At 53.8% G+C, this 14,514-nt stretch overlaps 1 protein-coding gene across 2 annotated transcripts in view; it reads left to right on the forward strand.

Annotated features, from left to right (window-relative positions):
- Nucleotides 1–14,514, forward strand: part of SYT13 (synaptotagmin 13) — a 41,368-nt gene that overhangs the window by 16,635 nt on the left and 10,219 nt on the right. Inside the window, exons 1-4 of one of the 2 annotated variants that reach the window (XM_060604454.3) lie at nt 9,835–9,926; nt 10,300–10,525; nt 12,739–12,873; nt 14,030–14,331. In XM_060604454.3, the coding sequence (XP_060460437.2) occupies nt 12,762–12,873; nt 14,030–14,331 (414 nt within the window). In that variant the 5' untranslated portion in view covers nt 9,835–9,926; nt 10,300–10,525; nt 12,739–12,761. Of the gene's footprint in view, nt 1–9,834; nt 9,927–10,299; nt 10,526–12,738; nt 12,874–14,029; nt 14,332–14,514 lie in introns of those variants that run through there. The other variant, XM_078433394.2, reaches the window with a different exon arrangement.

Below are 14,514 nucleotides of genomic sequence, written 5' to 3' on the forward strand. Positions count from 1 at the left end.
ACCCATTGCCAACAGCCCTGCTATGGTGGCTGCAAAATAGAGGATAGAATGGAGTGGACGGGGTGGCAAGACTGAGTTTGAGCCCCAGACTAGAGGGCTTTTCTCTGACCTTTAAAACATCCTGGCTTTGAAATAACACTTAGGACCGATGTCGATTACATGAGGTTACAACATAGTCTTGCCGTTGTCTTGGCTCATGGCACAAATGAAACACGTTTTCTGCACAAAGAATGTCAAGCCCAGACTCAAAACTGAGAGCAGTAACAAAGCGGATGCCCACACGTCCAGACGGTTCATTAAAAAAAAAACCCAGACAACCGCGTGGGGATGGGAGTGGGGTTATTATTAGTCTAACGATAGGGAATGTGCCGGCAAATCAAAAGCAACTAGCTGGGCATTTCCACTTCCACCTGTTGATGGCTGGCATCCAGAGACCCAGGGAACCATGTCATGTAGTGTCGTGATAGCAGCACTGGCTTTGGGTGCACTTGGCTTCCAAGTCCAGGGCGGTCGTATACTGGCTGTAGGATCCTGGACAAGTTTCGAATTCTCTGAGCCCCAGTTTCCTCCTTTGTAAAGAATTGGGCTGTTTTTATTTATTAAAATTCGGGTGTAGAATAGAGAAAATATTGGGCACTTCCCTACAGGGTTGCGTGAGGGTCAAATACAGTGAAGTCTGTAGTGCTTCGAGAAGCATCTGGTACATAGGCAATGGTCAAGAGGCGGCAGCCATACTGCCCTTTCGGGCATCGTGATGTGACTAATGAAGTCAATGCAGGGACCACCTGTGAGAAGTATGTCTCTAGGCAGGATCTTGCCATGTGGCGGCTTCCAGTCCCACCGATTGGTTTTGTTTTGTGAATTCTGTTTACTCTGGAAATGTTGGGAGATTGGCAGTAGTCATTGTCTCTCCTCTTCTCGCGGGGTTTTAAGCCTTAGCTGTATCCACTGGTCTCTGACCACACTCAGACTTTCAAGCCACAGCCTTGGTCCGGAATGCCCTTCTCCCATCTCTCCTCCATCAAACTGCTGTCCCTACTTCAGGGAGCGCCCAACTCAAAGCCAGAGACTCTGCATCTTCCTGAAAATCTCCCTTCAATGCACACAACCCACCCCGAGATAGTGATTGGTCAAATGAATGAATGGATAGCTGGCGTCAGAGGGCAGAGGTGGGCATGCGCTTGGGTTCGAATCCCAGCTCTGTATCCAGTTAACTGTGTGACTTCAGCCGTAAGTCCTCTGTGCCTCAGTGTCCTCCTCTGTAAAGTGGGTATAATAACAGCCCCTCCTTCATGAGGTTGTGGGGTTTAAATGGAGGTAGAATACTTACACCTCTATCCAGCACATGACTAACGTTCGACACGATTTTTGCCCCCAAATTTTAGCTCAGAAAACCTTTCCTGACCCTCACATTTTTAGTGGACACCACTTCCCCTCCCACCCACCCCCCCTCACCATCTGTCCCTGAGATTGCTTTTTTCCGCATCTAATGGTTTCTTGCTTTCTGCCCTGCTGGCTACGCTCACTCCACAAGGGAAATGACTGGATGGTGTTGTTCCTGCAGTTGACCGGCATCTAGAGATTTAACAAATGACTGAATGAGTGACCACCAGCAGAGAAAGGGTTTGCCCAGGGCTGGCTGTTATTTTCAGTCGTGTTTCATTCTTCCCCGGTTGAGAGGCACATTTACCCAACTGACGGCAAGGCTGGTTCCGGGACAAACCTCCTGGTCTGTTGCCTTGGATACCAGGGAGGAGACAGGGAGTGTCCCGGTTAACCACAAACTACGCTTTCTTGATTTTAAAATAACAAAGGAGGGGAAAGAAAGGTAGCGGGCGAGTCCCAAGGGAAGGGGATTTGAAAAGGGATTGGGGCACCGAAGAGGATGTATTGGAAGGGATAATGAGAGACCAGCAGTGGCTGGGTCACCATGGAAACGCTGTGTGGCGCCTGGACCGGAAGACAAGCTGCTGCTTCAAAGTGAATTTCAACTTTGCAGCTTGGAAGTACACGCTCCCCCGGGGCCCGACCCTGTGGACTTGCCCGTAAGCCTCTAAGACTTGAGATTTGGTATCAGCGGTTTTCGTGGAGTGGGAGATCTACCACAAGTAACTGTGGGCGCCGAGGGACCTCGCTGAGAAACGGGGAGTTTGTGCCCAGGGAGCAGCTCACCGCACAGGAGGACATTTCTACACCTATCCTACCTGGATCTCTGGGGGGGGGGGGGGTTCCAAAACCGGGGTGTCCTCCCAGGGGCCACAGGGAACCCCCCACATTGCAGTCAGGCTGGGGAGCTTGTTAGATATGCATGTTCCCCAGGCTCTACCTAAGACCTCTCAGCCAAACCTCTGGGCCTTGGGGTTTCAGAAAAATCTGAATTTTTCACTTCCGCAGGTGGGAATTAGACGCACCCAAGTGTGGGAAGCAGTCCTAACAACCCCGTTCCTCTGACTGAAGGGTACGCAGGGGCAGGGTCTGGGTAGTGGGGCCATCCAGTGGCCTGGGCATGAGTCTATGTGGCAGGAAGACACCAGTGAGCAGTAAAGTATGGCTGGAGATGCGAGGGGATGGAGAAAGGGGCTGGAAGCAGGGCAGAGCGGCTCAGCGCCGGGCTCTGGAGTGAGTCACCCTGGGTTTGAATGGAGCCCCCAGGGCTCACTAGTTGGCAGTGCAACCTCATCTGGAAAATGGGATTGATCCTGGTAGCACTTCCTAATAAGGTTATATGGGGACTCAGTGAGCTCATATCTGAACAGTGCCCAGCGCAGGTGGGCACAACCACAAGGTGGAAGAGGCTGGGACTCCAGGTTTGGAGAAGAGCTAGTAGACCCTTTAAGACTGTAAGAAATCAGCTTTTGTTATGTTCAGCCATTTATGTGTGGGGCCTGTTTGTTACACGGCAGTCGGCCTTGCCTGACTAATACAGGGCTGGTAACAAGTAGCCCGTCAGCCGTGAAGCTTCAACCAGTTGTGGGTGTGTGCAAGGATGCCCTCTGCAGGGAATGGGCCGTGGGGATCAAGCCTTTGGGTTGGTGAAGAGCCTCTGTGGCTGCACCCCAAATTCTCTCTGGGAGAGTTCTCTATATGGCTGGAAGGAAAGCCCAGACAGAGGGCCATTCCCACTCACCGACTCAGCCTCTAGGAGTAGTCCTTTCCTGGAGACAAAAAGACTATTTCTGCCCATTAACTTCTAGCTTGACCTAATGGACTTACTGCCCGTTGTGCAGACATTAGGGACTCTAATGTCTACTAGGGGAGAGCGTGTGTGTGTGTGTGTGTGTGTGTGTGTGTGTATCTATATCCATCTTGGTCTTTCTATCTAAATTATTAGTGAGGTACAGTTTGCATGCAGTGAAATGCACATATTCTAAGTGTATAGCTTAATTAATTTTGACAAATATTTATACCATAGGCTGTAACCGCACCCTCTGACATGCCTCTGACCATGCCGTTCCCCCAGAGGCAACCACTGTTTTGATTTTCATCCCCATCGATGCATTTTCCGTGTTCCAAAACCACATGCAAATCGATGTTTCTCAACCTCTGCACCGCTGCCATTCTGGGTTGGATAATTCTTTGTTGCAGGGAGCTGGCCCGTGCACTGGAGGATGGTTAGCGGCATCCCCGGCCTCTACCCAGGAACAGCCTCCGCCCGCCAGCAAAATGTCTCCCGACCCTGCAAATGTCCCCTGAGTTAAGATATCCGTTGAATTCTGCAGGATATGTTCTTCTGCATCGTGCCTTCTCTTGCTCAGCACGTTTTTGTGATTTTTTTCTGTGCTGTTGGTGTAACCGTCGTTCATTTCTTTTCACTTTTGAGGAGTATTCCATCATGAAAAGAAGTCACCATTTACTTACTCATTTTCCTGTTGATGGACACCTGGGTGGCTCCCAGTGGGGTGCTGCTATGAGTAAAGTTACTATCAGTATTCATGGGTGAGTCTTTGTGTAAACGTGTATTTTCATTTTCCTTGGCTGGATGCCCAGGAGTGCAACTGCTGGGCCACAGGGTAGACAGAAGTTTAACTTGTAAGGAACTACCAGTTGTCCAAAGTGGTTTTACTATTTTTCCTTCCAAGCAACGTAGGAACCTTCCCATTGTTTCCCATCCTTGCCAACACTTATGGTTGTCGTTCTTTATTTTAAAAATGTTTGTTTATTTTGAGAGAGAGAGAGAGAAAGGGAGGGTGTGCGTGAGCGAGTGGGGGAGGGGCAGAGAGAGAGAGGGGGCAGGGGGAGAGAGAGGATTCCAAGCAGGCTTCACGCTATCAGCGCAGAGCCCGACTCGGGGCTCGATCTCGCAAACCACGACTTCATGACCTGAGCCAACATCAAGAGGCAGACGCTTACCCGTCTGAGCCACCCAGGTGCCCCAATGTTGTCATTCTTTTTAATTTTAGCCATTCCGGTGCATGCGTGGTAGTTTCTATGTTTTTCATACTTTAATTCTCCTGAACAGATGTATTAGTTATATAGTGCCGCGTAACAAATTCTCCCCAAAATTGGTGGCTTAAAATAACACGAGCTCACCGTTTCTGGGGGTCAGGAATCTGGTCCTAGCATAGCTGGGTCCTCCGGCTCAGGGTCGTGCTGTCCAGGGCTGTGGTCATCTTGAGGCGTGACTGGGGAAGGATTTACTGCCAAGTTATGGGCAGGATTCGGTTCCCCATGGGCTGCCCTCCCTCCCTTGTCACACAAGTCCCCCCGTAGGGCACCCTCAACATCACAGGCTGCTTGCCAGAGGGAGCGGACAAGATGAAATCTAATTCTTTTGTAACCTAATCGCACAAGTGACAGCTCATCGCGTATTCTTTTCATCGGGAGCAAGTCACGAGGTCCAGCCCACATTCAGGGGAAGAGAATTACACAAAGGGGTGCTCGCCAGGAGGTGAGGGGCCCTGGGAGCCATTGAAGAACCACCTGCCCCAGCAGCTCTTGTGGGAGAAGTGCGGTCCACACCAGAGCTTCTCACACCATCCGTGGGAGAAAAAAACCTGTTCGGTTTGGCTTTAGCATCTACGTACCTTCTCACACGCAAATTCACGGACAGGAACTCAATGCACGAACCCCACTTTGCATAGCACTGCTCCAGACCTCAGGTTCAAACAAGCATTTCCAACATTTGTTGAGGGTTTGTCATGCTAGCCTTGGTACCAAGGGCTTGACGCTGGTTTGCTTAGCTCATCCTCAATCCAAGCCCAGGAAAGAGGTGTTGTTAGCATTTGCAAATGGAGAAACTGGGGGGCACAGAGAGGTTAATTAACCGGTCCCAAGATCACACAGCAAGTAATTGGCGGAACCTGGACTCCAATCACGCTGTCTTGTTCCGGGCTTTGAACGCCTGACCACCGGGCTACATTTCAAACTCTTGTACACGAGTTGGTGTGCGTGGTTACGGGTACTGGCGTCCAGAGTGACAGAAGCTGGCAGGTCCCTTGTTCCAGCCCAGCTCCGCTCCGAGGCGGGGGCTTTGCTGAGCTTAGCTGCAGTGGCCTGTGCTTGACATCATCCAAACACTCTGTGTTTGAATCTCTCTCCTCTGCCCTCTGCTTTCTAAAGGTCAAGTATAAGGGATAAAGCCATCTGTCCCCCTTTCCAGCCGAGTCTGCATGGCTCCTCCGTAGCTCCCAGGGTGACGTGATGCTTTAATATGGATGCCCTAGCACGAGAGCCCAATTTAATAAACAGTCTTTAGGTGAAAAACTTAATCACGTTTGTGACGTTAGGGGTCGCCTGACGCCTCTGGTAAGGTTAAGCATTTGTTTACAGATCATTAGCTGCATAATTAATTTCTCTTTTTCCGACACCAGCCCCCTAAGGGAAGGGCAGCATCTGTCTTGTTCACTTCTGTGTTCCTAACACTTAGCATAGGACCTGGCCTCTAGTAGGGCTCAATAAATATTTGTTCGTTAGCTGAAGGGTTGTCCCTCCCCCCATGCCATCTGTCTCAGCCTGGATTGGGGAAGGCTGAGCCCACCCTGAGGCCACTGAGCTGCTCTTAGGCAGGAAGTGCCATCTTGGGATGGGACGCAGCGGAGAAGGGGGGGGAGGGGACACACAGAGGTGTTACTGAGCCGGCCACCACCTGGCACCAAGGACAGTTGCTGGAGGTGTCATCTTCCAAGGGGTGACTGAAGATACTTTGGGGACGGGTAGGAAGGAGGAAAGGAGAAGAATTCAGGTCTGGCTTCCAGCTGACAGTGGTCAAGTCCCCCCCCACCCCCATCCCGTGGAGTGTTAATTCTTGGCACATCTGGGTTGCCCTTGGGCCACCCACAGTGTCCCTGGATGTCCCACGTGCCTCACCAGCCACTGAGAAGCCCCAGGGCAGGTGGCAAGAGGGGAGGGGCATGACCCAAGGCGCCGTGGGGCTGTGCCACATGAAGCTGCTCGGGGTCCACACTCTCGGCAGGAGCCAGGGGCCCAAGGGGACAGGTGAGAGGCAGGGACAATCTGCAGAGACTCAACAGAGGGGTCTCCCCTCTCTGTACCTGCCATGCCAGCACAATTGGGGGTGCCTTAATCGTTGAATGTCCGCCCCACTGGGAACCTTCCTGGACTCCTGCATCGACATTGCCAGGCCCTTCCCCTGGGTTCAAGGGACATTTGGAGAGACAGTCCCCACTTCCAAATCCCGCCCCTTGCACACTGCGGTGCTAGGCTGGAGCTCAGGTCCTTCTCCAGGGGTCCGCTCCCCTGGTGCCTCCCTCCTCCCAGGCGCTCTCGCTTGTGCCCCACTCATAGTTCTTTCCCAGCGCCCCCCCCCACCCCACTCCCAAACCCCTTTTCTGCTCCTGGGGCACAGAAGTTCCAGTTGTTTAAGGGGAAACAGATGCGTTTGAAAGATGCAGTGGTGGGGCGCCTGGGTGGCTCAGTCGGTTAAGCGTCCGACTTCGGCTCTCACGGTCTGTGAGTTCGAGCCCCGAGTCGGGCTCTGTGCTGACCGCTCAGGGCCTGGAGCCTGTTTCCGATTCTGTGTCTCCCTCTCTCTCTGCCCCTCCCCCGTTCATGCTCTGTCTCTCTCTGTCTCAAAAATAAATAAACATTAAAAAAAAAAATTGAAAAAAAAAAAAAGAAAGATGCGGTGGAACCAGGGTTTTGAAATGCAATGAATGCGGTTGTACAAGAGAACGAGACAGGGAACCAGCAGCTGCTTATGCTACTTGAAGGGAGTGGTGTAGCAGGCATCAGACCCTGCCCCCAGTGAAGGGCGACAAATCGCTCTCCATCTCAGGGAACCATTGCCACACAGGACCTTACCAGGGCAGGGCAAGGATAGACCGCAAATGAGGATGCCTTCGGCTGGATGCAGAGACGTTCAGCAGGTGGGAGAGGCGTCTCACCCCAGGCAGTTTCTCTCCACCGGTCATGGCATCCTGTGTGCTCATGACAGAGGCGGTGTCTCAGTTCAGGATGCTCCCCGCTGCCAACCACAAAGACCCCAACCCAAACCGGCTGGCACAGGAAGGACCGCATCGCTCGTGCAACTCAGAAGTGCCAAGTGGGGATACCGGGCTCGGTTGATTCGGAGGCTCCGTAACACTGTGACCAGAGAACACAGCTTCCTTTGTTGTTCCCACCCTGCTGTCCACCATGTCAACTTTGTCCCAAGACTGGCTCGTCTTGCAGTCACCAGACGGGGCCACAGGCTACCTGTCCAGCAGGGGAGAGGATCTCTCCTACTTCCGTGCCATGCAAGTCCTTCCATTCTGCCTGTCTGGGTTCGCTTTCCGGGACAGGTGCCCACCCCTGTGCTAAAAACAGTACCCAGGAGCCCCTGGGATCACATTAAGCAGGTCCCCCTGCCCCAACCCAGAGCTGGGGCCGGGGAGGGATCCCGAAAGCCAGGGGATCTGGAGGAAAGGCAGAATAGAGAGGGAACGGATGTTGGAGCACAGCCAGGAGCACCCCAACTTTGTGCTCTGGCGATGCATTTTAAGCTCTTGTCACAGGCTCTTGAGCTCATCAAGGGGCTCACAAATTCAGAGCCAGCGAGTAGGAAGGAGCGCTGACCCAGGCTCTGCGGAGGCTTGAAGCAACACGGAGTGAACCTCAGAACTGAGCCCCATCGTTCTCTTTCCATGAGAAATGTGGAACCAGCCAAATTTGGTCCAGCTAGAAATGAATCAACACAGCCCTCGTCTGAACTGATTGAACTGGCATGAAAGCAGATATCAAACCACGGAAGTGCTCCCCCAACCAGCCAAGCGCCCTTAGTTCTGGACCCAGTAAGGGACAGATAGGAGGCGTTGGAGAAGGGGCTGGGTGGCCAGCGGCCAGTGGCAGGCCGGGTGCCTTTGTGCTGATGAACAGGAGGGCGCAGCACGGGCCCAAAGCCCAGACACTGCCGTTGCCCCTTTGCGTCCAGCATCCCAGACAAACAGGGACTGTGTTTTTGAGAAGCAGGTGCAGGGCGTAGCGGTGACAAACGTTTCTGATGAGTGGGTGTCGTGCCAGGCAGAGGCTTGAAGGCGGGAAGGGGGTCGGGAGCCACGGTTGCAGCGGGCTTTGGGGTCAGGCCGATCTAGATGTAAATGTGCGGCCACCCCGCTGTCTGCTCCTGGGCGTCTGTGTTCCACTTAAGTCAGAAGTGCTTTTCCAGCCTGTACGAGCCGGGCACACTCAGCAGAGACTGGGACAGTCTCGGTTGCGCTGCAGTCTGCTGGGCAGTGTTTCCGAGAGAGGAAGGAAGTGTTTTATCCCCTCTAAGCCCTTTAGGGACTTGGGAAGAAGAAGAGGTAAAGCAGGAGCAGGCCACCTGCACGGCGGCCGCCTGTGGCCCTTTTGAGCCCCGGTGCATTCCTGGATAATTAAGGTCACCGAGGTCCAGCCTCCCTCGGGGATGGTCGGAGACAGAGTGTCAAGGAGAGCAGAATGTCCGGGATTTATCCCGGGAGAGTGAAACGTAGACTGTGGAAACACTATAAACACCCACTTGGAAACCACATCAACTTCTGAGTGCTGTCCCCCTCCAGGACTGCATCACCCCCACTGCCACCCCTGCCCGAAACTCCCCAGTCCCTGGGTCAGAGAGCAGCCTTGACCCTTGGCCAGCCCCTCCAGCAGCCACAGAGAGGGGAGAGACAGCAGGGCCAGCAAGGAGGGCAGGAGGCTGCTTGGGGGACTCTATTGTGGGTCTGCACCTGCCCCAATTTGAGGGTTATTTTATGGGTTACCCACCCAGCATTTTGAGTTCTAGGTCTGGCCATCAGTCCCTGACTTCCCGGGGACTAGGCAGACCCCTGATATTGCTGCCTGGTATATAAGTTGGAATCCCTTAGGTAGAAGAGATCTCAGTCCCTAGTGGAGGGAAAGACAGAAGATTCCACTGGTCTGTGTGACGCAGCCCTGCATACTTAAAGCTTCACAAGCAAGCAGGCCTTTGTGTAGAGAAAAAGATGCCCTTTCCTCCAGGTGGACTAAGACCCTACCTCAGGGCACACAGCTGGGCATGTGGTGCACACACTGCATTTCAACCCTCACTTGCCCCTCATCTGGGCTCCTTTGTGCAGTGCACAAACCATACAACCGAACATGGCAGCCCTAGCCACGGGTTTATATTGCATACTCCCTGTGAGCAGACACTGTGCAGGCACCAGGGATACAGAAGGAGCAAGATAAGACATAATCCCTGTGCTTACGGAGCTCACACAAGACTGGAAACAAACAGGCCAACCTATGAAAAAAAAAATAACAATATAGGGGCGAGCTCAAAGCTATAAAGCAAAGAGCAGGATGTGGTGAAAGGGAGGGACAGGCTTGGGGGAGGGACTTAATTTATAGCAGGTGGAGGTGGGGGTGGTGGTTTGGGGGGAGGGGTTGGGGTCCAGAAATCAGACTCAGAAAGAGTTCAGCCCTGTTTGAGAAGCAGGGAGCCCAGTGACTGGAGCCGTGCAAAGGGAAGATTCTGGGACAATGTCAGAAAGGTGAGTAGGGCCGGGTTGGGCCAGTGCTTGTAGGTCTCTTGAAGGGGGGGGAGGGGCGGTGAGAGAACAAGAAGCAGGTGGCACAGGTGATGGGCCCGAATAACCCCAGGGGACACAGCAGAAGACCACTGGGCAGGGGGAGGAAGGGGGTGGATGAACAGGGCCCAGATGCCATCGCAACCGCAATGTTGTGGATTCTGGTGTGTTTGAAAGTGACATTTTGGCTGCTTGGGTGGTGCCTCTCGGAGCATAAAGGGACCCCAGCCCTCCCTCTGCCTCCCGTGAAAGGGCGGGTCATGGCTTCTCCTTTCTGTGGGTAGAAAACAGGCGGGAGGTCTTCTCGTGGACTAATCAGAGTGACGTGTGTTTGCAGTTCAATGTTAAAAAGTCCACGGAGCCCGTCCAGCCCCGAGCCCTCCTCAAGTTGCCAGACATCTACGGACCCAGGCCGGCTGTGACAGCCCCGGAGGTCATCAACTATGCGGACTATACCCTGAGGACCACGGAGGAACCTGCTGCACCTGCCAGCCCCCCGGCCCCGAATGACAGCCGCCTCAAGAGGCAGGTCACAGAGGAACTGTTCATCCTTCCTCAGAATGGTAGGGGTCTCCTGCCCCTCGTTCTTCCATGGGCAGTACTCAGGGGGGCTCACGGCGTCTCATGGCCAGCCCTAGCATTTGACGCTGGGCAAGCACGGGGGCACAGGGCCTGGGAATTACAGTCCTTTATTCCTGGGGACCTATTGCTACCGGCTTCTCTCTGAGGCCTCCAGCTTCCGACTGGGGAGTGGAGAGTCCTTTTCAACTCACGTCGAGGGGCCATGATTGAATCGTGGGCTTCCAGAGTCCCGGGGCCAATTCTCTGCCCTTTTACGTACTCCTCGTGGGGCCTTGGTCATGTGGCTAACCTCTCTGGGACTCAGTTTCCTCGTACCTGAAATGGGATTCTACTGTTGTCTTCCCGGGAGGGCTGTTGCAGAGTGTAAATAAAATAATGCATATAAAGTGCTTAGCCCAGGGCGTGGCAGCAAAGGTGTAACCAAAGCGTGTTGTTATTATTGTTGTTTCTATCCTGCTTCTCATCAGCGTCCACTTCGAGATGCAGCAACCTTTCGGGGTACAGGGCTGTGCTGGGCACTGGGGCATATACGCGAAGCAGGCACAGCCCCTACCCCAAAGAGCATGCAGGCTCTTTGACAATAAGGAGGCAAGAAACACGTCCAGGAGAACGGATTCTTGTGTGGTCTGGGGTTTTATTTGTGTGGTCGGAGAGGCAGACGGTACAAGGGGAGGCAGCGTAACTGGCTCTGACGTTGACCCCAATTTTTACGCATCTCCTGGCCTGGGTCCAACTGGAGCGCATGCTGGCCGGTGAGCCGGTGCCCCCGCCCCCCACCCAGAACACAGCGATTAGCCTGGCGTTTCTTCAAGAACAATTTGCAAGGTGCCTGTGGCAGGAACGCATCTGCCCAGCTCTTAGCCCCGCATTTTAAAAAGATGTCAAATAGACCCCCTGAGGACCCGACAGCTTAAGATCCGAGAGTGAGGAAAAGCTTGCATGTGGAGCCTTGGGGGTAGTAATCATAATCACAAGAGGGCTCCCCTTTCTCGGGAACCCCAGGTTTCCCAAAGCTCGGGGGGAGCCAGGATTGGATGCTGCCCACCAGGAAGAACAGGGCAGCGTGTCAGAGTCTGGAACTTTAAAGAATTCGGAACACATTAGTTTGTCTTCTCTTTGTCATCGTTTGTCATTGTTCCCCACCCCAGAACGCTGGTTCCATAGACATCTATCAGGAGTTGATTCTTCAGCAAATATTGACCAGAGGCAAGGGAGTGCAGGCAACGAGGATGCCAAATTCATCGGACACTCTTCCCGTGATGCCCAACGTGTCCTGCTCCCACCAGTGTTGATCCTCAGCCCCCCCGGGAGCTCAGAATTCCGTTTCTGGAAGCAGAATCCATTCTTGCATTGCCAAGCCGTGCCAGCTTTGGTCTGGCTTTGATTTGGCTTTGAATTTGAAGGCTGAGGTAGCCTGAGAGAGGAGAGCTGTGGGTGCCAGGCAGGACCCTTCTGGCACTGACCCTGCTGTGATCATCCCCGTGGCGCCCCTGGGAGCCACCTGAGTCCTGTGTTCACGACGGTCTCGCTTTACGCGTTGCTCACATCCTGGTCAGTCTGTTCCTTACTTAGACGCACCAGAGGAATTTTTCCCCACGCGCAGGAACCCCATAACAAGCCATTTAGGACATTAAATAGGCCTTTACGTTTCTACCCTCTAAAGTTGTTCTGAGAATCAAAACTTTTTGAGTTCCAAGTTGCTCGAAGTGGAGTCGGCTACAGCTGCTGGATCCTTTAATTCCCGTATTATGTTTGACTACCGAGAATCTTCCAGATGTTTGACTCCTGTTCCAGTGAGGGGCAGAGTGAGCGATATGTGTGGTTTGGGGGGGGGAACTTCTGAATCATTTAATGCAAGTAACTCTGGGAAGGAGACACTGTTATCATTCCCATTACACAGATGAGGAAACTGAGGTTCGAAGAAGTCAAGCAGCTTGTCCAAGGTCACGTAACTCTTAAGTGGCAGCTCGTGTGTGACACCAAAGGCCATGTCTTGAGCACTGGGCTGTGACGGTCCCTCAACATGCAATCCCAGGACCGCAGGTGTCACCCTGGGGTGGCCACCATGACTCGGCCCCCGGCTAGAGCGCTTTTGGTTTCCATCCGTGGCATGGGTAGCACATGGGAAAGAGAGGATCTAGAAAAACAAGGACCATAGTGCGGGTGGCAGTGACGGCCTTACCTCTCTGGACAGGTGTGGTAGAGGATGTGTGTGTCATGGAGGCCTGGAACCCAGAGAAGGCTGCCAGTTGGAACCAAGCCCCCAAACTCCACTACCGCTTGGACTATGACCGGCAGAAGGCGGAACTGTTCGTGACTCGCCTGGAAGGTATTACTTGTATTTGACTTTCATGGGCTTCCGTGGGTCCGTCTCCCCTGGAGGAGCTGTACAGGAGGAATGGGAGCACCTGAGGCTGGAGGGAGCACCCAGTGCTGGATTAGCACTCGGTAAAGAACGGACCGTGAAGTGTGTGTGTGTTGGGGGGGGGGGGGGGGCGGAATCCAGTCCCCTCTCATATAACATTCAAAGTGGAGAATCCTGGTTGGCCTCTTTCTCTTCCAAATGGTGATTCAAACCTCTGATTCAGGGACCAGCTTCCTTCCATCAGGGTCCCCGTTATCCTCTCAGGCCTCCTTGTCATCTGTATCTAGCAGGTGGAGAGAGAGGGAGAAGAGGGAGGGAGCACAACCACCCCTTAAAAGCCATGACCACACAGAACATGCATCACTCCTGCTCAGACCCCATTGGCTGTAACCCAGTCACATGGCCACTGAATGCAAAGGAGCATGGGAAATGTGGCTTAGCAGGTGCTCAGCAAAAAGAGGAAACCGGGTTTTTGGCCAACAGTTAGCTGTCTCTGCCACAGGTGCCTTTGACATTGAATGGGGCTTTGTGGGGGATAAAGAGGGTGTTCTGAATGGTCAGCAAAATTTCTGTAATCCAAGAACTGGTCCAAGGGGTCAGGATGCCCCTGGTCTCTCTGCCCCAACAATTTTGTCATCGGCAAACAGAGCTAAGACTTTGCAAAGGAGCTGGGGCTGACAATGGTCCATTCTGTGGCTCCCTCTCTCTCTGCCCCTCCCCCACTTGCACTCTGCCTCAAAAATAAGATAAACATTAAAAAAAAAATTAAAAATTACAGTATCAGAGCATAAAAGCCCTCAGCCGTTTGCGGGCCCCGGCATCTTGGGGAAACCTCAGAGTCATGAGGTGGGAAGGGCTCCGGGAAGCAGCCAGTCACGTCCCTGTTCTCCAGGGGAAGACCACCGTGTGCTGACATTGGCCACCTCGGAGGGTCTCCCATTGCTGAGTGTCTTACTGAAAGGCGATTCCGCAAAGCCAAGGTGGTCAGCCCTGGGGCTTTCGTACCCCTGAGGTCATGGCCATTAAGCTGGATGCGGCAGCTCAAAGCAGGCCTGTGTTTCTCCTCTACCCTTGTCCTTGAGAAAGTCCCACGTCTGTGTTGCTGTCTCCTTGGCTGCAGCTGTGACCAGTGGCCACGATGGAGGCTGTGACTGCTATGTCCAAGGCAGCGTGGCCAACAGGACGGGCACTGCAGAGGCCCAGACGGCCCTGAAGAAGCGGCAGCTGCACACCATGTGGGAGGAAGGCCTGGCGCTCCCCCTGGCGGAGGAGGAGCTCCCCACAGCCACCCTGCTGCTGACCCTGCGGACCTGCGACCGCTTCTCCCGCCACAGCGTGGTCGGGGAGCTCCGCCTGGGCCTGGACGGGGTGTCTGTGCCTCTGGGGGCCGCCCAGTGGGGTGAGCTGAAGACTTCAGTTAAGGTAGGGTGACCTCGCACCAGGAAAGTTGAAGCCTGTTAGGGGAGCATGCAGCGGCAGGACTGGGCCAGGGCTCGCGAAACAAGCGTCACGGACCTTCCCCGGGTGTGCGGGTGTGTGTGTGCGAGGACTCTCGGTGTCGTGAACAGGGTGGAGGGCTGGAGCGGGCTCAGCCCAGGCTATGGA

This window comes from Panthera onca, chromosome D1 (assembly GCF_046562875.1).
Source record: "Panthera onca isolate mPanOnc1 chromosome D1, mPanOnc1 haplotype 2, whole genome shotgun sequence".
NCBI lineage: Eukaryota > Metazoa > Chordata > Mammalia > Carnivora > Felidae > Panthera > Panthera onca.